Raw genomic sequence first — 22,419 nt, 5'->3', positions numbered from 1 at the left:
GTTCCTTTCTGGAGGTTCTAGAGGATAATCTGTCTTTTTGCCTTTTCCAGCTTCTATAGGCCACCTGGATTCCTTGCCTGTGTCCCTCCTCCTCCATCTTCAAAGCCGGCAATGACTGGCCAGGTCTTTCTCACATTGTGTCACTTTGCCTCTCCTGGCTTCATCTTCTGTTTATAAGGACCTTTGTGATTACATTGGCCCCATCTGGGTAATCCAGAATAATCTCCAGAATAATCTCTTCATCTTGGGATCAGCTGATTACCAATCTTAATTCCATCCGAAACCTTAGTGCTCCCTTACCACATAGCATAATATATTTGTAGGTTCTGGGGATTAGGATGTGGTCATCTTTGGAGGGGCCATTATTCTGATGACCACAGGAATGATAATATCAAATAAGTCTCTTCCCAGGCACCTAGAAGCCTGCCTCCACCTCTGGCTTTGTCTTTCTGGAGCTCACAATGTGGTGGGGGAAATGATCACTAAAAAGCTAATCACACAAATAACAAGCAACTATAATTATTATAAGTGTCATAGAGGAGGAGCACAGGAAGCCTTGGGGGAGTCAGGGGAGGCTTTCTGGAGGAAATGACACTTAAGCAAGACCTGAGGAGTGAAAAGGAGCTGGCCAGGCAAAGCAGAGGCAAAGGGAATAGCACATGCAAAGGCCCTGAGGTGGGAAGTCTGGAAATGGAGACGAACACGAGATGAGGCTTAAAGACGTGGTTGGGTCTGGTCACGGGGGTCTTATGGGTCCTGTTAAGTGGTTTGGATTTTAATTCTGAGTGCGACAGGGAGCACTGTAGGCAGGGGTGGAGGTAGATGATCAAATTTGTATTCAGAGATGACTACTATGTGGAGAAGGGATTGGAGGGGACAATGAAGGATTTAGGGATGTAGAATCCAGAAAAGGATCTGTGGAAATGGAGAAAAGTGGGTAGATGCCAAATGCTATTTGGACAGAGAACCACAGGGCTTGGGGACCCACTGGACGTGAGGGTGAGGGCTAAACAGGTAAACTGAGGTACAAAGAGGTGAAATCACTGGTCTCAGAGCTGAACGGGCTAGGATATTGTTTTGACTGTTTCCACATAAACGAAACAACAACTTAGAAATTTATTTTTTAGAAGTTCATTCTTTTTCTTCTCATACATCTCCAACTTGTAGGTGGAACAGGGTGACAGGGCTGCCCAGATCAGCCCAGCTCCCAGGTGTCTCCCATCTTGTTGCCTCTCTATCCCTCAGCATGGTGGCTTTCCCAAACCATCATCCCCATGGTGAGGAATAGATCAGCCCACTCTGTCCATGTTCCAGCCCAGGGAGAAAGGGAAATGGGAAGGAGGCAATGTGTTTATTCTTTTTAAGGGCACGGCCAAACAGTATGCATATCACTTCTACATGTGCCCACTGGGCAGATCTTAGCCTCGTGGCCACGCCTAGCTGCAGGAGACCCTGGGAATGCAGTCTTTAACTGGATGGTCATGTTACTAAAAAGAAGCAGGAGAGATGGGTCTGGGGGAATAGCTGTTGTTCTCTCCTTGGAGGTTTGCTGCTGGAGCTTTAACCCAGGTCTTCCATGCTCCAAAGGCTGAAATGTTGAGTCCCAGACTCTTGTGTCTAGAGTTCTGATGCTCATGGCGCGGGCCATGGACCAGCAGCATCAGCATCATTCAGGGGCTTGTGAGAAATGCAGAATGTCAGGCCCCTTCCTAGACCTGCAGAATCGGCATCTGCCTTTCCCAGATCTGGGACCCAGGTGAGGCAGATGCTGTTGGTCTGAGGACCACACCTGCATTAGCAAGTGTCCACGTCAGTGCATCTAACACTTTCCTGTGCACACAGGTCACACAATGGTCTTGCTAAAATGCAGATTCTGATTTATCAGTTCTGGGGTGGGGCCTGAGATGTTGCCTTTCCATCAAGCTCCCAGGTAGTGCTGATGCTCCCACTTGACAGCACTGAACAGTTTCTCAGGGCTGTTATAACCAGTTGCCACAAACCAGGAGGCTTAAAAGAACAGAAATCTATTCTCTCACTGTTCTGGGGGCCAGAAATCTGAAATCAAGGTGTCTGCAGGGCCATGCTTTCTCTGAAGGCTCTAAGCGAGAGTTTGTTCTGGTGTGGCTGGCAGTCCTTGGTGTTCCTTGGTTTGTAGGCACATCACTCCAGTCTCTGCCTCTGTCGCCCACATGGTGTTCTCCCTGAGCCTGTCTCTGTGCCTCTTCTTCTCTTCTTTTTTTTTTTTAAGATTTTATTTATTTATTTGAGAGAGAGAGAATGAGAGAGAGCAAGCACATGAGAGGGGGGAGGGTTAGAGGGAGAAGCAGACTCCCTGCCGAGCAGGGAGCCCGATGCGGGACTCGATCCGGGGACTCCAGGATCATGACCTGAGCGGAAGACAGTCGCTTAACCAACTGAGCCACCCAGGCGCCCACTCTTCTTCTCTTCTTATAAGGACGTCAATCATATCAGATTAAGGGACCATCCTACTCCAGTAGGATCTCATCCTCACTGAGGTCTTTTTTTTTTTTAATTTTTATTTATTTATTTGAGAGAGAGAGAGAGAGAGCATGGGAGAGAAAGAGAGAGAGAGAAAGCACAAGCGGGGGGAGGGGCAGAGAGAGAGGGAGAAGCAGACTTCCCACCCAGCAGGGAGCAGGATACGGGACTCCATCCTAGGACCCTGGGATCACGACCCAAGCTGAAGGCAGACGCTAAACTGACAGCCACCCAGGCATCCCCTTCACTGAGGTCTTAATTACATTTACAAAGACTCTATTTCCAAATAAGTTTGCATTCTCAGGGACCAGGGTTTAGGGCTTCAGCATATTTTTTGGGAGGCACAGTTCAGCCCACAGCAGTCCCCTTCATATTCTCATGCTGGCTCCCTTTAAAGCCCACCCTGGGGCTCTAACTTGACCTCTTCCCTCTGTGCTGCCCAGATGTGAATGAGTGTCTGGATACCACCATGTGCCCAGCTTACGCAACCTGCACCAACACTTTGGATAGTTACTACTGCACTTGCAAACGAGGCTTTCTGTCCAGCAACGGACTGACGCAGTTCAGGGGCCAAGGAGTGACATGCGAAGGTAAGTACACACCCCCTCAAAACCCTCCAGCATATTGTAGGAAAATCAGGTGGAAGCTGGCTGGGTAGTGGATGTAGGTACTTTTTCTTTTCCTGAACATTTTTCTCCCCCTAACCCTCCCTTATCCTTCTTTTCTTTCTTTTTCTTTTCTTAAAAAAATTTTTTTAATTTAAATTCAGTTAGCCAACATATAGTACATCATTTTTTTCTTTCTTTTTCTATAATGACAATGATTCCTGCTCACTCAACATTCCAACGATTCAGAGCTAACATTAGAATAAAAATAAAAGTAAAAACCATGCTATTTGTCAATATCCAAAAATAACCACTGATTTCATTTTGGGAAGTCTCCTTTTGGTTGTCTCTCCATGCAGAAAACAAGAATTTCTAACATTCACTGAGTACCAGGTCCCCTGTGAAGGGTTTTCTATGCATTTTTACATTAAACTGAGTGCAGGCATCATGATGATCCCCACCGTACAGATGAGGAAACTGCTTGGGGCACTGGAATGACTCATCACGGTCTTGCGGTTCAACTGGCCTCCAAACGCACATCTTTCCGACTCTAACAGCAGTTTCTGAATCACGTCACCTAGTTGTGAGGTGTTGGGGAAACATATTCACCCTCTCTAAGCCTCAATGTTTCCATCTGTAGAATGAGTGTATAAGAGTACCTACCTCAAAGGATAGTTGGGAAAATTAAATGCAGTCATGTGTATGCAGTGTGCTAGGCACAGTAGAAGTGATGTAAGTAATATAAATTGAAATAATCCCCAGAATGAGCAAAGTTTTTTGTCTGTATTTCTTATATTTAAATGCCAATTCTCCCCTTGACAGTCAAGATCTGACTGTGCCTCTGAATAAGAGCAGGGGTCGGCAAACTATTTTATGCAAGGAGCCAGAGAGTAAATATTTTGGAGGTTGCAAACTGTATGATCTCTCTCATGACTACTTAATACTCCAGTTTTAGTGCAAAAGCAGCCATAGATGATACACGAAGGAATGATGTGGCTTTGTTCCAACAAAACCTTATTTATACAAACAAGTGGTGGACTGGATTTGACCCATGAGCTGTAGTTTGCTAGGCTCTGAATAAGATAATTCATTTCTATTGTTGTAGTACCCAGGGTGCTCCCAAATCCTTCCTTACCTTTGGGTTACAGTTCATGGGTTATTTGGTAAGCTTCAGTAGTCCTGATGGGCTTCGGTTTCCAAATTTGGGTTGAAATCAACATTCCGCATCTAGAAAATTATGGGATACTACAGCAAGGATTTCATCCCCTTTATGACTTTGACCTCCCTATGGTGCCTGATATCTTGTGAATATTCAGTAGATACTTGTTGAATGAAGCAACACGTTACCTTATTCTTTATGTCAACTACAGATTTAATCAGCCTTAATTCGTTGTTTCTAATGTTTTACTACTTCAAATAAAAGTGGAATGAACATTCCTATGGTCTGATCTTGATGTAGAGGGGCAGCTCCCAATTTCTGTCTAGGAGAGGCACAGTTTTCTGGGAGGAGCTATAAAAGACTTGCCTTGAAGCTGTATTTGCACGACAAATATGTAGCAAGAGTTTAGGATGACTTGGCAGACCAGGGCTGAAGGAGACTTTGGTTGGACCACCCCATGGTACCACGACTGCACAATTTTATGGGTCCTCCAATTAGTAAATTGCTCTTTGTGGGTTTGCAAATTGTTCTTTTTTATCTACTGCTGGGTAGCAGAGCACCTGCAAACTTAGTACATCAAAATAATGGCAATCATTTTTTTGTTCATGAATCTGTCATGATTCCCCAACACCTCACAACATGTCTCCCTATCTGTCAGTTGGGTTGAGTTTGGTGAGTGTGGCTTGTCTCTGTTCCATGCGGTGTCAACTGAGTTGGGTCAAGCGGGGGCTAGAGGATCCACTTTAAAGAGAGCACATTCACATGGCTGGTGAGCTGGTGTTGGCCTTAGGCTGGCTGCTCCACCAGGGCTGTGGGCTGGAGGTCTTGGTTCTTCTCCATATGAGCTGCTTTTTTCATGGCTGGTTCCTCACAGTATGGTGGCTGAGTTCCAAGAGAACAAGGAGGGAGTGCACGGTATCTTTAGGACTTGGTGTCACCACCTTCACAGTCACAGCATGCTCAGGTTCAAGGGGAGGGAATATAGACCCCACTCCTTGCTGGAAGGAATACAAATTCCCATAGAATGAAGGGCATACAGCATGGAAGACGTCATTTCTGCCATCTTTGAAAATACAACCTGCTACACATGATGAGGCAAGTTTGTAACTCCAACTCTTTCTGTGTCCAGATATAGATGAATGTTCTCAAAGCTCCCCACCATGTGGTCCTAACTCAGTCTGCAGAAACCTTCTGGGGAGATACAAGTGCAGCTGTTTCCCTGGTTTCTTTTCTCCCACCGGAAATGACTGGGTCATGGGAAATCCGGGTCGTTTCTCCTGCACAGGTAATGCTCTCAGGCATGGGTCTTTGGTGAACAGTGACCACTTAAGTTGGGTACATGTGTCCCTCACCTTAGACACACAATCTTTGGTCTGCTCACTCTCCTCCACTGCTCCTCAGACATCAATGAATGCCTCTCCAGTGGTGTCTGCCCAGAGCATGCTGAGTGTATCAACTCCTTGGGAAGCTACAGTTGCAGCTGCCGGGTTGGATTCATCTCTCACAACTCCATCTGTGAAGGTATAGAGGACCTGCTTTTCTTTATTTATCTACTTAATTAATTAAGAACCACCTTACTTAATGATCCTGTGAGGTAGGGATTATGATCTTCACTTTGGGGATGAGAAAATTAAGGCTCAGAGCATTGAAGCAACTTCCCCAAGGATACAAAGCTGTTCAGTAGAAGAGGCAGGATTTGAATTCCTGCTGAGGGCCTACTATGAGTCAAGCAGTGGGTCAGGCAGTACTTGAGAGTGATGAAGGGCTCTCTCCCTAGAGTGATATCCTTCCAGGGAATATTGGCAATGTCTGGAGAAATTTTTGATTGTCACAACTGGTGGTGGGGAAGGAGGGTTGTGGGTGCTACTGTGATCCAGTGGGGGGAGAGGCCAGAGATGCTGCTAAACACCCTGCAATGCATGGAACAGCTTCCCTACAACCAAAAATAATCCGGTCCCAGATTCCTGTAGTTCTGAGGTAGAGAAACTCTGTCCTGGGAGAGCTCAGACTCAAACTTCAGAACTTTTACTAAACTGTATTTGACTCAAGACCTGAGAGTTACCCTCGACCCCCCACCACACCTCCATATTAAAACAGACATCATATCTTGGGGAATTTACCTGCTAAATATGTCTTAAATCTCTCCATTCTTCCCCATCCTTGGTCCGGGTTTCACTGTTACTTTAGCAGACTCCTCACTGGGCTTTCCTTTCCTCCAGTTTTGTCCCCTTGAATCCATCCTCCAAACTGTAGCCAGAATATTCTCACAAGATGCAAGGGCTCCATCTTCCTGAGTCTGGTGCAGTGCTACCATGCTCATTTGTGGGGAGGGTGACCCCATCAAGTAAGGCATGGAGTGATCAAGACCTTATCACATCCCCTTGGCTTGGAATGAGAGATATTTGAAGTCCTCTCTGATTTTTCTGATCCATCTATAGCAGTTAGCTATTGCTGAGTAACAAATCACCCTGAAAGTCAGTAGCTAGAAACAAACACCATCTATTTGGCTTTCTATTCTGTGCATTCAAAGTTTAGGTTGGGCTCTGCCGGGTCAGTTCTTTGGGTCTCTATTGGGCTTTTATGTGTCTGTGGTCAGCTGTGGGTCAGCTTTGCTCATCTCGGCTGGGCTGCCTCACATGTCAGGGGGGTCATCTGGGATGATCCATCTCTCTTCTACTTTGTCTCCCATTCTTTGTTAGGCTAGTCTAGTGCTTGTTCATATGGAAGAAGCAAGGAGCCCAAAGAATGAACAAAAGCAAATAACTCTCTAGAGGTCTAAGTATGGAACTGGCACCATGTCATTTCTGCTGCATTCTATTGGCAAGTGAACATCATAGGCCAGCTAGATTCAAGATGTGGGGAAACAAGCTCCACATCTTAAAAGAGTAGTGGCAAAAAGTCACATTGCACCACACCATCTGCAGCCCATAGTGTAGGTACGGGGAAGAGTAAAGAAGGACAGCCATGTCTATGGTCATTACTTTTTGGAGCTATTTACCACTCTCCGGTTATATATGTTGGGACAGAATTTATTCTCATGGCCATGCCTAACTGCAAGGGAGATGAGAAGGAAGGGGAGAACATGCACAGCAAATCTCTGTTTGCAGTCTCTGTTCTCATTTCTTCATTCACTTTGACTTGGGTTTTCATTTCCACTGAACAGATGTGGATGAATGTGCTGATCCCGGAATTTGCCCAGAGCATGCGACTTGCCACAACAGTCCTGGAAGCTACTCTTGTGTCTGCAACCTAGGATTTGAATCTAGCAGTGGAAACGTGAACATCCAGGGCCCAGGAGAAACATGTGAAGGTAGGTGGGAGGGGTTTGTTGGGGAACAAGATCCAAGTCTGTTGGCAAAGACCACAGTGGTAGGGGAGGGGTCAGGATGAGTCTGGGCTGAGCTCAAAGTCCTCACCTGCTAAGCTGAAGCCAATAATCACTCACTCATTCATTCATTCATTCATGCACTCATTCAACAAATACTTCCTGAGCACCTACTATGTCAGGCACTATTCTAGGGATGGTGGATACAGCAGTGAATAACAGAGGCAAAACTATTTGTTCTCCTGGAACTCATCATCCAGTGCTGGGGGAGATAGATAGCAACATAAATGCATGAACATACTGTGTGCCAAGAATAGTTGAAGGCGATAAAGATAAATAAGGCAGGAAAGGTGGATAAGGAGAGCTGGGGATGGGGTTCTACTTTTAATAGAGTAGTAAGAAAAGACCATGCTGAGAAATTGATATTTGAGAAAAGATGTGAAGGATGTGAGGGAATGAATATTGGGTATCTGGGGAAGGGTGTTCTAGGAGGAGGAAACAGCAGGTACAGAAGCCTGGAGGCAGGATCCCAGCCAAGGTGTTATGCTTTTCCATTCATGTGCTCATTGTCTTCCCAACAACCTGTTGGTATCAGTGTATTTTATACCCATTTTACAGATGAGAAAAATGAGCCTCCATTGTGTTGGAACAACAGTCAAATAGATAGGAAGTAGGGAAGTCAGGATCCGAAATATGCCGAGTGTGACTTCACACCCTGTGTTCTACCATCATGCTATTCTGCCTCCAAATGAGGTTGCGACATCTGGAAACGTAGGTTGGGGGCTTGCCTAGGGCCAGCATCAACTTAATCCCCAAATTCCCAGACTCTGACTCAAGACAGCCTGGGAATTTGTCCTCTAACAAGTCCAGAAGCAGATAGAGCCTGATTTTAAATCCTGGCTGTGCCTTTCACAGGCTGTGTGACTCTGCACAATTATGAAGCCTCAGTTTCCTTATCTGAAAAGCGGAAATAATGTTAGTGTGCACCTCACAGGGGCTACTGTGAAGCATTCCTTGAACAGGTGCATGTAGGACCTTCCTCAGCACCTGTCACAAGAAAGCTCAACATGTCACAGTTAATTTGTTAGTTAACAAATACTTACCTCATACTTGCTGTTCTCCAGGCTCTTTTCTGAGTCCTTCACAGATATCACCTTATTTAATGCTCCAAACAACCCTAGGGGGTGAGTACTATCATTATCCCCATCTGACAGATGATGGTGCTGAGACACACAGAGGTGAATTATCTTGTCCCTGCATTAGTCAGCTCGGGGCCGCCAGAACAAAACACCGCAGACAGGGCAGTTTCAACAATTGAGATTTACTTTCTCTATATTCTGGAGGCTGGAAGTCTGAGATCATGGTCAGAGAGGGCTCTCTTCCTGGCTTCTGGACGACCGCCTTCATTCTGCGTCCTCATGGAGAGTGAGCTCTGGTGTCTTTTCCTCTTCTTTTAAGGGCATTAATCCCATCTTAAGATCTCCTCTTAACCTCATCATCTTGCAAAGGCTCCATGTCCAAACACCACTGAGTGTTAAGGCTTTAAGATATGAATTCGGCGGGGGGGGCATAATTCAGTCCACAGCACCCAGTAACACACAGACTATAAGGACAGAGCCATGCTTTGAGCCTACGCTGTCTGTGCCCTCCACCCCTCCACTCAGACACTTCTCAATTATTATTATTGATAACGTAGTGATTCCTTGGAAAGGAATTGAGATTTATCAAAGAAAGAGTGAGGCAAGTGAGTTCAAGGCTCAGGGAGAAGAGAATAAGCCTTCATGAATCTCCAGGTAATCAATGAATCTGGATCAGGAATTACTAAAGGATTAGAAAAGAAAGATAAGCTGGGTGAGCTTAGGTGGGACCAGACTCTTGGGGGTGTCATGTGTTTTAATGAGGAGTTTGGATTTTATCCCAAGCTGCAGAGAGCCTCATCAGGAGATTTGTGTGGGTCACAGACCTGCCTCTTTGCGCTTCCTTTCAGCAGACTTTATGAGGGTGCGAGCAGAGCCCAGAGGACTCACTGGCTCTGGTCTGGGTGGGATTGTGGATTGCCACAGCTTCGACATTCTTCATCCTTTTGACTTAGTCTGGTTTTCTGCCCAGATGTGGATGAATGTGACAAGAACTCAGCTCTTTGTGGCCTCAGCTCCATCTGTATCAACATCTTGGGAAAATACAATTGCTCCTGCCTGCCTGGGTTCTTTTCACCTGCTGTTTGGACCCCTGAGAAACCAGATGATTTCAGATGTATAGGTAATGCTCCCAGGCATGCTGAGCACTTTCGATGGATGTCAAACCACCCTGAAACATAGTGGCTTATGAACAATGCTTTGTGCTTGCTCATGATTCTGTAGGTTGACCGAATGATTTTTCTGGGTCACTAGGATGGCTGCCAGGTCCAAAATGGCCTCGCTTATGTAGCTAGTAGTTGGTGCTGGCGTCTGGCTGGGAGCTCAGCTGGGCCCCTCAGTTTCCCTCATGGGCCCATCCTCATGGATTCTTGGGCTTCCTCAGAGCATGGCAGCTGGTTTCCAGTAAGGGAAGTTGCAAAGGGAAGGAAGCAGAAACTGCTGGTTCCTGTAAGACCTGGGCTTGGAAGTCCCAGAACATTACTTCTGCCACATTCTCCTGGCCAAAGTCATGGGACCAGCCTAGATGCCAAGGAAGGGAAGATTAACTCCCCATCTCATTGGGGGACAACAAATGCACACAGGAAGTGGAGGGAGGAATAGATGGCAGCCGTCTTTGGAGGATCTACTCTACTGCAGAACATGTCTTATGTTCTTTGACCCCAGGGCAAATACATGCTTCTTTTCATTAAAAATGTTCTATTTCTTTTCATTCATTGATCTTCATCAGCTGTTGACATTGTTAGAGGCAGAACAATAGAGAGGCAAATTTGAAAGGGACCTTAGAGATAAACTAATACAGCACTCCGGGCTCCTAGGCATCTTTTCAGGACCCTTTTTTGGTTAGATTATCACCACTCTTATTTGTTTTAACTACTCAGTAGGTTTCACTTTGCATGAAGGAAGGTTTCCTCAGCTAAAACAGTTTTGAAAACCACGCACCTAGTCCAGCTCCATATGCAAAATGTAAATTCTACTTGTGCTATTTCTTTTTTTTAAGTGCTATTTCTTTTATTATTATTATTGTGTTCAATTGGCCAACATATAGTACATCATTAGCTTTTGATGCAGTGTTCAATGATTTATTAGTTGTGTATAGAATTGCAGTGGGCACTATTTCTTTTTTTAAAAAAGATTTTATTTATTTGAGAGAGAGAGATAACATGGGCGGGGTAGGGGCAGGGGGAGAAGGAGAAGCAGACTCCCCGCTGAGCAGGGAGCCTTTGGGGGGCTCGATCCCAGGACCATGGGATCTGACCTGAGCCGAAGGCAGATGCTTAACCAACTGAGCCACCTAGGCACCACCACCCCCATCTGTGCTATTTCTTTTTTCTTTCTTTCTTTTTTTTTTTCTTGCAGAACATGCCCTCTTTAATACCCATCACCAGGGTAACCCATCCCTCCACCCCTTCCCCTCTAGAACCCTCAGTTTGTTTCTCAGAGTCCATAGTCTTTCATGGTTCATCTCCCCTTCTGATTTCCCCCCCTTCATTCTTCGACTCCTGCTATCTTCTTCTTCTTCTTCTTTTTTTTTTTTAACATATAATGTATTATTTGTTTCAGAGGTACAGGTCTGTGATTCAACAGTCTTACACAATTCACAGTGCTCACCATAGCACATATGCTCCCCAATGTCTATCACCCAGCCACCCCATCCCTCCCACCCCCCACCACTCCAGCAACCCTCAGTTTGTTTCCTGAGATTAAGAATTCCTCATATCAGTGAGGTCATACAATACATGTCTTTCTCTGATTGACTTATTTTGCTCAGCATAATACCCTCCAGTTCTATCCATGTCGTTGCAAATGGCAAGATTTCGTTCCTTTTGATGGCCGCATAATATTCCATTATATATATAGACCACATCTTCTTTATCCATTCATCTGTCGATGGACATCTTGGCTCTTTCCACAGTTAGGATATTGTGGACATTGCTGCTATAATTATTGGGGTGCATGTACCCCTTCGGATCCTTACATTTGTATCTTTGGGGTAAATACCCAGTAGTGCAATTGCTGGGTCATATGGTAGCTCTATTTTCAACTTTTTGAGGAACCTCCATACAGTTTTCCAGAGTGGCTGCACCAGCTTGCATTCCCACCAGCAGTGTAGGAGGGTTCCCCTTTCTCCACATCCCCGCCAACATCTGTCATTTCCTGACTTGTTAATTTTAGCCATTCTGACTGGTGTGAGGTGATATCTCATTGAGGTTTTGATTTGGATTTCCCTGATGCTGAGCAAAGTTGAGCACTTTTTCATGTGTCTGTTGGCCATTTGGATGTCTTCTTTGGAAAAATGTCTGTTCATGTCTTCTGCCCATTTCTTGATTGGATCATTTGTTCTTTGGGTGTTGAGTTTAAGAAGTTCTTTATAGATTTTGGATACTAGCCCTTTATCTGATATGTCATTTGCAAATATGACATTTCTCCCATTCTGTCGGTAGTCTTTTGGTTTTGTTGACTGTTTCTTTTGCTATGCAAAAGCTTTTTAACTTGATGAAGCCCCAATGGTTCATTTTTGCCCTTGCTTCCCTTGCCTTTGGTGATGTTTCTAGGAAGAAGTTGCTGCGGCTGAGGTCGAAGAGGTTGCTGCCTGTGTTCTCCTTTAGGATTTTGATGGACTCCTGTCTCATATTTAGGTCTTTCAACCATTTTGAGTCTATTTTTGTGTGTGGTGTAAGGAAATGGTCCAGTTTCATTCTTCTGCATGTGGCTGTCCAATTTTCCCAACACCATTTGTTGAAGAGACTGTCTTTTTTCCATTGGACATTCTTTCCTGCTTTGTCGAAGATTAGCTGACCATAGAGTTGAGGGTCCATTTCTGGGCTCTCTATTCTGTTCCATTGATCTATGTGTCTGTTTTTGTGCCAGTACCATACTGTCTTGATGATTACAGCTTTGTAATAGAGCTTGAAGTCTGGAATTGTGATGCTGCCAGCTTTGCTTTTCTTTTTCAACAATCCTCAGGCTATTCGGGGTCTTTTCTGGTTCCATACAAATTTTAGGATTATTTGTTCCATTTCCTTGAAAAAAGTGGATGGTATTTTGATAGGGATTGCATTGAATGTGTAGATTGCTCTAGGAAGCATTGACATCTTCACAATATTTGTTCTTCCAATCCATGAGCATGGAACGTTTTTCCATTTCTTTGTGTCTTCCTCAATTTCTTTCATGAGTATTTTATAGTTTTCTGAGTACACATTCTTTGCCTCTTCGGTTAGATTTGTTCCTAGGTATCTTATGGTTTTGGGTGTAATTGTAAATGGGATCGACTTCTTCATTTCTCTTTCTTCTCTTGTTGTTGGTGTATAGGAATGTCACTGATTTCTGTGCATTGATTTTATATCCTGCCACGTTACTGAATTCCTGTATGAGTTCTAGCAGTTTTGGGGTGGAGTCTTTTGGGTTTTCCACATAAAGTTTCATATCATCTGCAAAGAGTGAGAGTTTGACTTCTTCTTTGCTGATTTGGATGCCTTTGATTTCTTTTTGTTGTCTGATTGCTGTGGCTAGGACTTCTAATACTACGTTGAATAGCAGTGGTGATAGTGGACATCCCTGCCATGTGCCTGACCTTAGGGGGAAAGATCTCAGTTTTTTCCCATTGAGAATGATATTCGCTGTGGGTTTTTCATAGATGGCTTTTATGATATTGAGGTATATACCCTCTATGCTTATACTCTGAAGAGTTTTGATCAAGAAAGGATGCTGTACTTTGTCAAATGCTTTTTCTGCATCTAGTGAGAGGATTATATGGTTCTTGTTCTTTTTTATTAATGTATTGTATCACATTGATTGATTTGTGGATGTTGAACCAACCTTGCAGCCCAGGGATAAATCCCACTTGGTCGTGGTGAATAATCCTTTTAATATACTGTTGGATCCTATTGGCTAGTATTTTGTGAGAATTTTTGCATCCATGTTCATCAAGGATATTGGTCTGTAATTCTCCTTTTTGATGGGGTCTTTGTCTGGTTTTGGGATCAAGGTAATGGTGGCTTCATAAAATGAGTTTGGAAGTTTTCCTTCCATTTCTATTTTTTGGAACAGTTTCAGAAGAATAGGTATTAATTCTTCTTGAAATGTTTGGTAGAATTCCCCTGGGAAGCCATCTGGACCTGGGCTTTTGTTTGTTGGGAGGTTTTTGATGACTGCTTCAATTTCCTTGGTGGTTATAGGTCTGTTCAAGTTTTCTATTTCTTCCTGGTTCAGTTTTGGTAGTTGATACATCTCTAGGAATGCATCCATTTCTTCCAGATTATCTAATTTGCTGGCATAAAGTTGGTCACAATATGTTCTTATAATTGTTTGTATTTCTTTGGTGTAGGTTGTGATCTCTCCTCTTTCATTCGTGATTTTATTTATTTGGGTCATTTCTCTTTTCTTTTTGATAAGTCTGGCCAAGGGTTTATCAATCTTGTTAATTCTTTCAAAGAACCAGCTCCTAGTTTTGTTGACCTGTTCTACTGTCCTTTTGGTTTCTATTTCATTGATTTCTGCTCTGATCTTTATTATTTCTCTTCTCCTCCTGGGTTTAGGCTTTATTTGCTGTTCTGTCTCCAGCTCCTTTAGGTGTAGGGTTAGGTAGTGTATTTGAGACCTTTCTTGTTTCTTGAGAAAGGCTTGTATTGCTATATACTTTCCTCTTAGGACTGTCTTTGCTGCATCCCAAAGATTTTGAACAGTTGTGTTTTCATTTTCATTGGTTTCCATGAATTTTATTAATTCTTCTTTAACTTCCTGGGTGACCCATTCATTCTTTAGTAGGATGCTCTTTAGCCTCCATGTATTTGAGTTCTTTTTGACTTTCCTCTTGTGATTGAGTTCTAGTTTCAAAGCATTGTGGTCTGAAAACATGCAGGGAATGATCCCAGTCTTTTGGTACCAGTTGAGACCTGATTTGTGACCTAGGATGTGATCTATTCTGGAGAATGTTCCATGGGCACTAGAGAAGAATATGTATTCTGTTGCTTTGGGATGGAATGTTCTGAATATATCTGTCAAGTCCATTTGGTCCAGTGTGTCATTTAAAGTCTTTATTTCCTTGTTGATCTTTTGCTTACATGATCTTGATCTGTCCATTTCAGTGGGGGGGGTGTTAAAGTCCCCCACTATTATTGTATTGCTGTCGATGTGTTTCTTTGCTTTTGTTATTAATTGGCTTATATAATTGGCTGCTCCCATGTTAGGGGCATAGATATTTACAATTGTTAGATCTTCTTGTTTGGATACACCCTTTAAGTAGGATATAGTGTTCTTCCTCATCTCTTATTACAGTCTTTGGTTTAAAATCTAATTAGTCTGATATAAGGATTGCTACCCCAGCTTTCTTTTGGTGTCCATTAGCATGGTAAATGGTTTTCCACCCCCTCACTTTCAATCTGGGGGTGTCTTTGGGTCTAAAATGAGTCTCTTGCAGACAGCATATCGATGGGTCTTGTTTTTTTTATCCAATCTGATACCCTGAGTCTTTTGATTGGGGCATTTAGTCCATTTACCTTCAGGGTAACTATTGAAAGATATGAATTTAGTGCCATTGTATTGCTTGTAAGGTGATTGTTACTGTATATTGTCTGTGTCCCTTTCTGGTCTATGTTTCTTTTAGGCTCTCTCTTTGCTTAGAGGACCCCTTTCAATATTTCTTGTAGGGCTGGTTTCGTGTTTGCAAATTCCTTTAGTTTTTGTTTGTCCTGGAAGCTTTTTATCTCTCCTTCTATTTTCAGTGCCAGCCTAGCTGGATATAGTATTCTTGGCTGCATATTTTTCTCATTTAGTGCTCTGAATATATCCTGCCAGTCCTTTCTGGCCTGCCAGGTCTCTGTGGATAGGTCTGTTGCCAATCTAATGTTTCTACCCTTGTAGGTTACAGATCTCTTCTCCTGAGCTGCCTTCAGGATTTTCTTTGTCTCTGAGACTCGTAAGTTTTACTATTAGATGTCAGGGTGTTGACCTATTTTTATTGATTTTGAGGGGGGTTCTCTGTGCCTCTGGATTTTGATGTTTCCTTCCCCAAATTAGGGAAGTTCTCTGCTATAATTTGCTCCAATATACCTTCTGCCCCTCTCTCTTTTTGTTCTTCTTCTGGGAGTCCAATTATTCTAATGTTGTTTCATCTTATGGTATCACTTATCTCTCAAATTCTGTTCTCGTGATCCAGGAGTTGTTTATCTCTTTTTTTCTCAGCTTCTTTATTTTCCATCATTTGGTCCTCTATATCACTAATTCTCTCTTCTGCCTCATTTATCCTAACAGTTAGAGCCTCCATTTTTTATTGCACCTCATTAATAGCCTTTTTGATTTTTGACTTGGTTAGATTTTAGTTCTTTTATTTCTCCAGAAAGGGTTTCTCTAATAACTTCCATGCTTTTTTCAAGCCCAGCTGGTATCTTTAAAATCATCATTTTGAACTCTAGTTCTGACATCTTACTAATGTCCGTATTGATTATGTCCCTGGCAGTTGGTACTGCCTCTTGTTCTTTTTGTTGAGGTGATTTTTTCCGTCTTGTCATTTTGTCCAGAGGGGAATAGATGAATGAGAGAACAAAATGGTAACAGGGTAACAACGTCCCCAGAAAATATACACTGAACAAATCAGAAAAGACCTGAAACCGGGGGAAAAGAAAAGGAAAGAAAGAAAAAAGAAAAAAAAATGAAAAAGAAAAAGATAAAAACAAATAAACAAAAACATACAAAAAAAACAGAATATAATCAAATATGATCAGGCTGGTGCATAGATCAGTGCCACACACTAGATTTGGGGTGTATTTTGGTCTGTTAGAAGAAAGTGCCTCCCAAAATTTTAAAGAAAGAAAAACTTATATATGTACAAAAAATAAGGGTTAATACAATGAAGGGATGGAATATGACTGTAAAGATGAAAATTATAAAAGATTTTATAAAAGGAATTGATAAGATAAGAAGTTGGTTGAAAAAAGAAAGAAGAGGACTTTAAAAAAAGGGGGGGAGAGAGTGTGATCAGGCAGGAGACTAGAACAAAGCCATACACTAGAGATTTAGGGTATATTTTGGTGCGTTAGAAGCAGCTGTAACCCAAAATTTTAGAGAGAACAACATATATATATATATATATATATATATATATATATATATATATATATACCAAAAATAAGGTTAACTACTATGAAGGGATAGAATATGACTCTAAAAATGAAAAATAAAAAGATTTTTTTAAAAAGGGATTGATAAGATGTTGGGTGAAAAAGGAAAAAGAAAAATTCAAAAAAAAAGAAAATTAAAAAAAATTAAAGTTGAAAGACTAAAGAATCATGGGGAAAAAGCCATGAATTCTATGTGCAGTATTCCCCTAGCTCTGGAGTTCTGCCATTCTCATTGATCGGTAAACTTGGTCTTGGCTGGCTGTTCTTGCTGATCTTCTGGGGGGGCGGCCTGTTGCCGTGATTCCCAAATGTCTTTGCTGGAGGCGGAATTGCCCCGCCCTTGCTGGTCTGGGCTAAGTAATCTGCTCGGGTTTGCTCTCAGGAGCTTTTGTTCCCTGCAAGCTTTCCGTGCAGCTTTGGAGGCTGAGAGTGAAAATGGTGACCTCCCAATCTCTGCCCCGGAGGAGACGAGAACTCAGGGCCCCACTCCTCAGTGAGCCCCCAGAGAAAAGCAGTCAGTCACTCCCATCTCCCCAGTCTCTGGCTGCACGCCGGGTTCACCTGGCCTGTGACTGAGCATTTCTATCTCTGGCACATGACCCCGTGTGGAGTCTCCAAACCCAGCAGATCCCCACGGTGAACTCCCATGCCACTCCTCCCAGGGGAGGAAGGGGAGTCCCCCCGTATCTGCCACTTGTTGGGTCCCTGCTGGAAGAGCAGTGGCCCAACTGTGCCGCGGATCATGATTTATGGCAACCCAGGGCTGAGAGCCCACTCGTCGGCTCCATCTCTGCAGCCAGCTTCCCCGCTCCAATACCTGGGAGCTCTGCCACACTCAGGCACCCCTGGTCTTTCTGTGACACTGAGGGTCCTGAGACCACACTGTCCCCACGAGGGTTCCACCCCCCCGCTTAGCCACTGGAGTGACGTCCCTCAGCAGGGCTGACTTCTAAAAGTTCCGATTTTGTGCTCCACTGCTCTATCACTTGCTGGTAGCTGGCCGACGGACCCCCCTCCCCCGCCATCTATCCTCCCGAATATTGTCTTGGATTCACTTCTCCACACATCCTACTTTCCAGAAAGTGGTCGCTTTTCTGTTCAGAGATTTGTTGCTATTCTTTTCTTCAATCTCCTGTTGAGTTTGTAGGTGTTCAGAATGGTTTGATCCCTATCCAGCTGAATTCCTGGGACCAGATGAAATTTAGGTCTCCTACTCCTCCGCCATCTTGCTTAGGTCCCATCTCTGCTATTTCTGACGAGTGTTCACCTAGTGGATGCTTAAATGTGTCTGTAAGTGGGGAGCTCACTGTTAAAAGAAGGGCACCCTTTGTTTAGAGATGTTTTCTGTGATACCGAGAGGAAAACCACTTCCCTGTACCTTCCAACTGTGGGTCATTCTCCTGTCCTTTGAGATCTCCAAATTAGTCTACATTCATATCCCAAGGACTTCTCCTAATGCTCCATGGCAATGCCCAGTGCAACACATTGTATACTTGCACAGGCCTCTAATCGATGTTGCCTGTTTATTCCTCCTGTTTTGTGAATTGACAGAGGAATATGAAAACTTTTGCCCTTACCTCCCTCCTGATTATTTTTTTCCTAGGACATTCTATTCCATATATCCCCTATGGCTCAGAAACCTCCAGATGGAGAGGTAACTCCATAGTGCCACGGTGACCTGGCATCCCCCTGTATTAGTAGGCCAGGGTTCCTCGACTCTGGTGCTATTGACATTTTGGGCTAGGTAGTTCTTTGTGGTGGCGGGCTGCCCTGGGGACTGTAGGATATTTGGCAGTATCTGTGGCTTCTACCCACTAGATCACCCCCTAACCCCAGCCCAGTCACGACAACCAAAGATGTCTCTAGACGTTGCCCAATGTCCCCTGGCAGGGGGTAGAGGGAGCACGCTGCCCTCAGTTGAGAATCACTAGCTTAACACTAATAGAAATTTCTTGCTCTCATTACCATCCAATATAGACATACCTGGCCAGTGGGCAGCTTTTCTCCACATGGTGATATAGGGATCCATTTCCTTGTATCTGTTGGTTCTCATATGCCTTATGGCTTTGGAATCCCTGGTTCAGCCAGTGGTGGGGAAAGAGAGAGAAGGCACACCCACTTTGCAACCACCTTGGCCCAGAAGAGACAAATGTCGTACCTGCTTACATTCTATAAGTGAAAACTAGTCACATGGCCCCACCTACATGCAGAGGGTTCTGGGAAATGTTGTCCCTGCTTGGGCTACCATTTTTTAGGGATAACTCTATGCATTGGAAGCATGACTTTTGGAGGATTGCTAGCCAACTCTGCCTCAGGCCCATTCTCTACCCTATAGATATTGATGAGTGCCTTCACATGTGCCCTTCCAATGCAACATGCACCAACACTCCTGGGAGCTACTTTTGCACCTGCTCTCCTGGCTTTGTACCAAGCAATGGACAGCCGAGCTTCACAGACCAAGAAGTCGAATGTAGAGGTGAGAAGAGAGTTTGCTGAACATCCCTAGAAAGAAGTATCTCCTGATTCTTCTGGGTTGGTTGATATTCTCAAATTCTTTGCAGATATTGATGAGTGTTCCCAAGATCCATCACCATGTGGCCCCAATTCTGTCTGCACCAATGCCCTGGGCTCCTACAGCTGTAGCTGCACTGGGAGCTTTCAACCCAATCCAGAAGGCTCCTTGAACTTCAGCTGCAAAAGTAATCATTTCTTTGTGTCTCTTGGCAATGGAATCTGTGTCTTGGTTTGGTTGTGAAATCCTCAATCTACTCAAACTCAGGATCTTCCTCTTACTTTTACCTCATCTGCAATTCTCTCTTTTCTAATGTATTCATTCACTCATAGATTAATTCACTCATTCAATAAATTATTCTTGGAACATCTATTAGTCAAATAGGCCCCTGTACTAGGCACTGATGATTCAGTCCTGGATGTGATGGACATGATATTCGCCTTCATGTAGTTCATAGTCTAGGGAAGGAAGTAGAGAGCACACACATAATTATTTAATAAGCACAATGAGTGTGACTCCTGAAAAATCATAATGTGCTTCAGAGTGAGTAATGAGATATTTAATATACTCTGGGCAAGTGACATTTAAGCTGAAGCTTGAAGGAAGAGTAGGAATTATCCAGATGAAGAGTGGAGATCTCAGTGTGCCAGGTTGTGGCATGTGCAAAGGCTCTGAGGCTAACATAGAGTGAGGACGAGGGGAAATGGCATTAGGTGCACCTTAGGACATGGGCAGAGGTCAGATCCTGCAGGAACTGGTGAGCCATGTGAGGAATTTTGAAGATTTTTTTTTATTTTCCCCTGAGAACAATAGGGAACTGTGAAAGGTTTAAATTTTTTTAAATTGTGGATACCTGATACATTAAAAATAGAGGTAGCTTATATGGAGGCAATGAAGTATAATAATAAAATGAGTATGCCTGAGGCCCCTCACCAACATGAGAACTAGAATATCATCAATGCCCTTGTGTTTCCTGCATGTTCGTTCCCCATTAGATCTCCCTTAGTCCTCCTCAGAGGGGACTATTGGGAACTTTATGTTTATAATTCCCCTACTTAAAAAAATGCCCCCCATGTATGTATCCCTAAACAATACTTCACTAAGTTTTGCTTGCTTTGGAGCATTATAAAAATGGCATCATGCTCTGGATAGTCTTTTCTGACCGGATCTTTTCACTCAGTCTCCTGCTTCTCAAAGTCCCTGATGTTTCAGTGTGTAGCTATCATATAATCTGGTAATGGATGGATTTGAAGCAGGGGATAATGAAATCAGATTTGTCTTTCAATCATAGTTTGCTGTGGTTGAGCTTTAATTTGGTTGCTTTTGTTTTCTTCCTAGAGACTCCCTTCAAGTGTAAAGAAGATGTGATACCCAACAATGAGCAGGTCCAGCTCTGCAAAGTGGGAGGAGCAGTGGAGCCTGAACATGTTAAGTATTTTTAAGGTTCCTAGCTCTTGAGTTTCCTAGAAGACCTTCTAGAAGTTCCTAGAAGAACTTCTAGAAGTTTCTAGAAGGTTCCTAGAAACCACTCAGGTAGGAGGTTGTTTTGCAGCTTTAACAAAGGCCAAAATAATGGTGACCTAAATTGTATAACAGTTTATTTCTCTCCTTGTAAACAATCTGAGTGTCTGCTGTGGAGAGTTGATATGATGGCTCTGTAAATCTTCTGCCAGCATCAACACAAGCGTCCCACTTTGTGGTCCAAGATGGCTGCTCCAGCCCCTGCCATCACGTCTGCATTTCAGCTGGTGGGCAGGGGGGAGGGGGAAGTGAATGGCATAGTTCTTCTCTTTAAGAGTTTAACCCAGTATCACTTCTGTTTATATCTGGTTTCAAGGAAAGCTGAGAAGGGAGGACATTTGTCTATCTAAAACTTGGGAATTCTTTCACTAACAGAAGAAAAGATGTTGTTTTTTTTTTAAATTGTGGTGATTTACGAAAACAATGAATCATGGATCACTACATCAAAACTAATGATGTATTGTATGGTGACTAACATAACTTCATAAAATTAAATTAAATTAAAAAATAAAAATTGTGGTGAGATACACCTAAAACTTCACCATTCTAACAACTTATTTATTTTTTATTTAAAAAAAAATTTTTTATGTTCAGTTAGCCAGCATATAGTACATCATAAGTTTTTGTTGCTGTGGTATTTAGTATACTCACCATGGTGTGCAACCATCACTTCTAGCCCTCAAACATTTTCATCCCCTCAAAAGAAACTGTATCCCTAACAACATTGCCCTCCAGTTCCTCCTGCCTCTGGCCCTTGGTAAACACTGATCTGCTCCCTGTGTCCATCAGTTAGTCTATTCTGCATATTTCATATAAGTGTAATCATACAGTATGTGGTTTGTGTGTGTGTGTGTGTGTGTGTGTGTGTGGTTTCTCTCACCCCGCATGATGTTTTCAAGGTTCATCCACCCAGCATGATGTTTTCAAGGTTCAGCCACATTGTGACATTGTCCACATTCACAACATCCACATTGTGCCAATGCTTTACTCCTTTTGGTGGCTGAATAATACTCGATTTGGACCACTTGATTTTTTTTCACACATTCCCCCATCTTTGACCCCACTAAGTAGTTTTGCTGTTTCTTTGTATTTGCTTCTTTTATTCATTGAAGAGAAAGGTGTTGTGACTCCAAGTCTGCTCAAATGGTGAGTTTCCATTTTCCTGAGAATTCTAGAGCCTCCTGACTCCTTAGCTGTTTAGGACCACTCTTGTGGTAGACTGGATGGCCAATGTGTACTTCACATGCTGGGGGATCGATCAATCAGTGGTTCACTCATGCTCTTTCTCTGGGGCACAGGGTTCCTTCTGCACACTAATGAACGCCACCCTCAGTGTTCTGGACAATGCCTGTGGAAACAGAACTGCCGTGGTTTCTCTGAAGGTAACAGCAAAGTCTTTGTAACCGGGTTTCAAGCTTTGAACATCTTGGGGGGACACTTTGGGTACAGAAAGTCCTCTTATTATTAATGGTTGAGTTAGCATTTAATTTATTTCAGCTGCAAGTTTTTAAAATTTAACATACAGTAAAATTGCCCTTCTCTGTC

General features: G+C 43.3%; 1 protein-coding gene across 4 annotated transcripts in view; it reads left to right on the top strand.

Annotated features, from left to right (window-relative positions):
* The window catches only part of ADGRE1 (adhesion G protein-coupled receptor E1), a 57,298-nt gene that overhangs the window by 13,799 nt on the left and 21,080 nt on the right, over window positions 1-22,419 (top strand). For 2 of the 4 annotated variants that reach the window (XM_034996998.1, XM_034996996.1), the window contains exons 3-11: window positions 2,943-3,089; window positions 5,393-5,548; window positions 5,665-5,784; window positions 7,427-7,573; window positions 9,698-9,847; window positions 19,177-19,317; window positions 19,403-19,540; window positions 20,692-20,780; window positions 22,173-22,256. In XM_034996998.1, the coding sequence (XP_034852889.1) occupies window positions 2,943-3,089; window positions 5,393-5,548; window positions 5,665-5,784; window positions 7,427-7,573; window positions 9,698-9,847; window positions 19,177-19,317; window positions 19,403-19,540; window positions 20,692-20,780; window positions 22,173-22,256 (1,172 nt within the window). The remainder of the gene's footprint in view (window positions 1-2,942; window positions 3,090-5,392; window positions 5,549-5,664; window positions 5,785-7,426; window positions 7,574-9,697; window positions 9,848-19,176; window positions 19,318-19,402; window positions 19,541-20,691; window positions 20,781-22,172; window positions 22,257-22,419) is intronic. The other 2 variants (XM_034997000.1, XM_034996997.1) reach the window with 1 other exon arrangement.

This window comes from Mirounga leonina, unplaced genomic scaffold, assembly GCF_011800145.1.
Source record: "Mirounga leonina isolate KUSES-001 unplaced genomic scaffold, KU_Mleo_1.0 Mir_94, whole genome shotgun sequence".
NCBI classification, from domain to species: Eukaryota; Metazoa; Chordata; class Mammalia; order Carnivora; family Phocidae; genus Mirounga; species Mirounga leonina.
The sequence above is the reverse complement of the archived record's forward strand: the minus strand, read 5'-3'. Positions and strand labels throughout refer to the sequence as shown.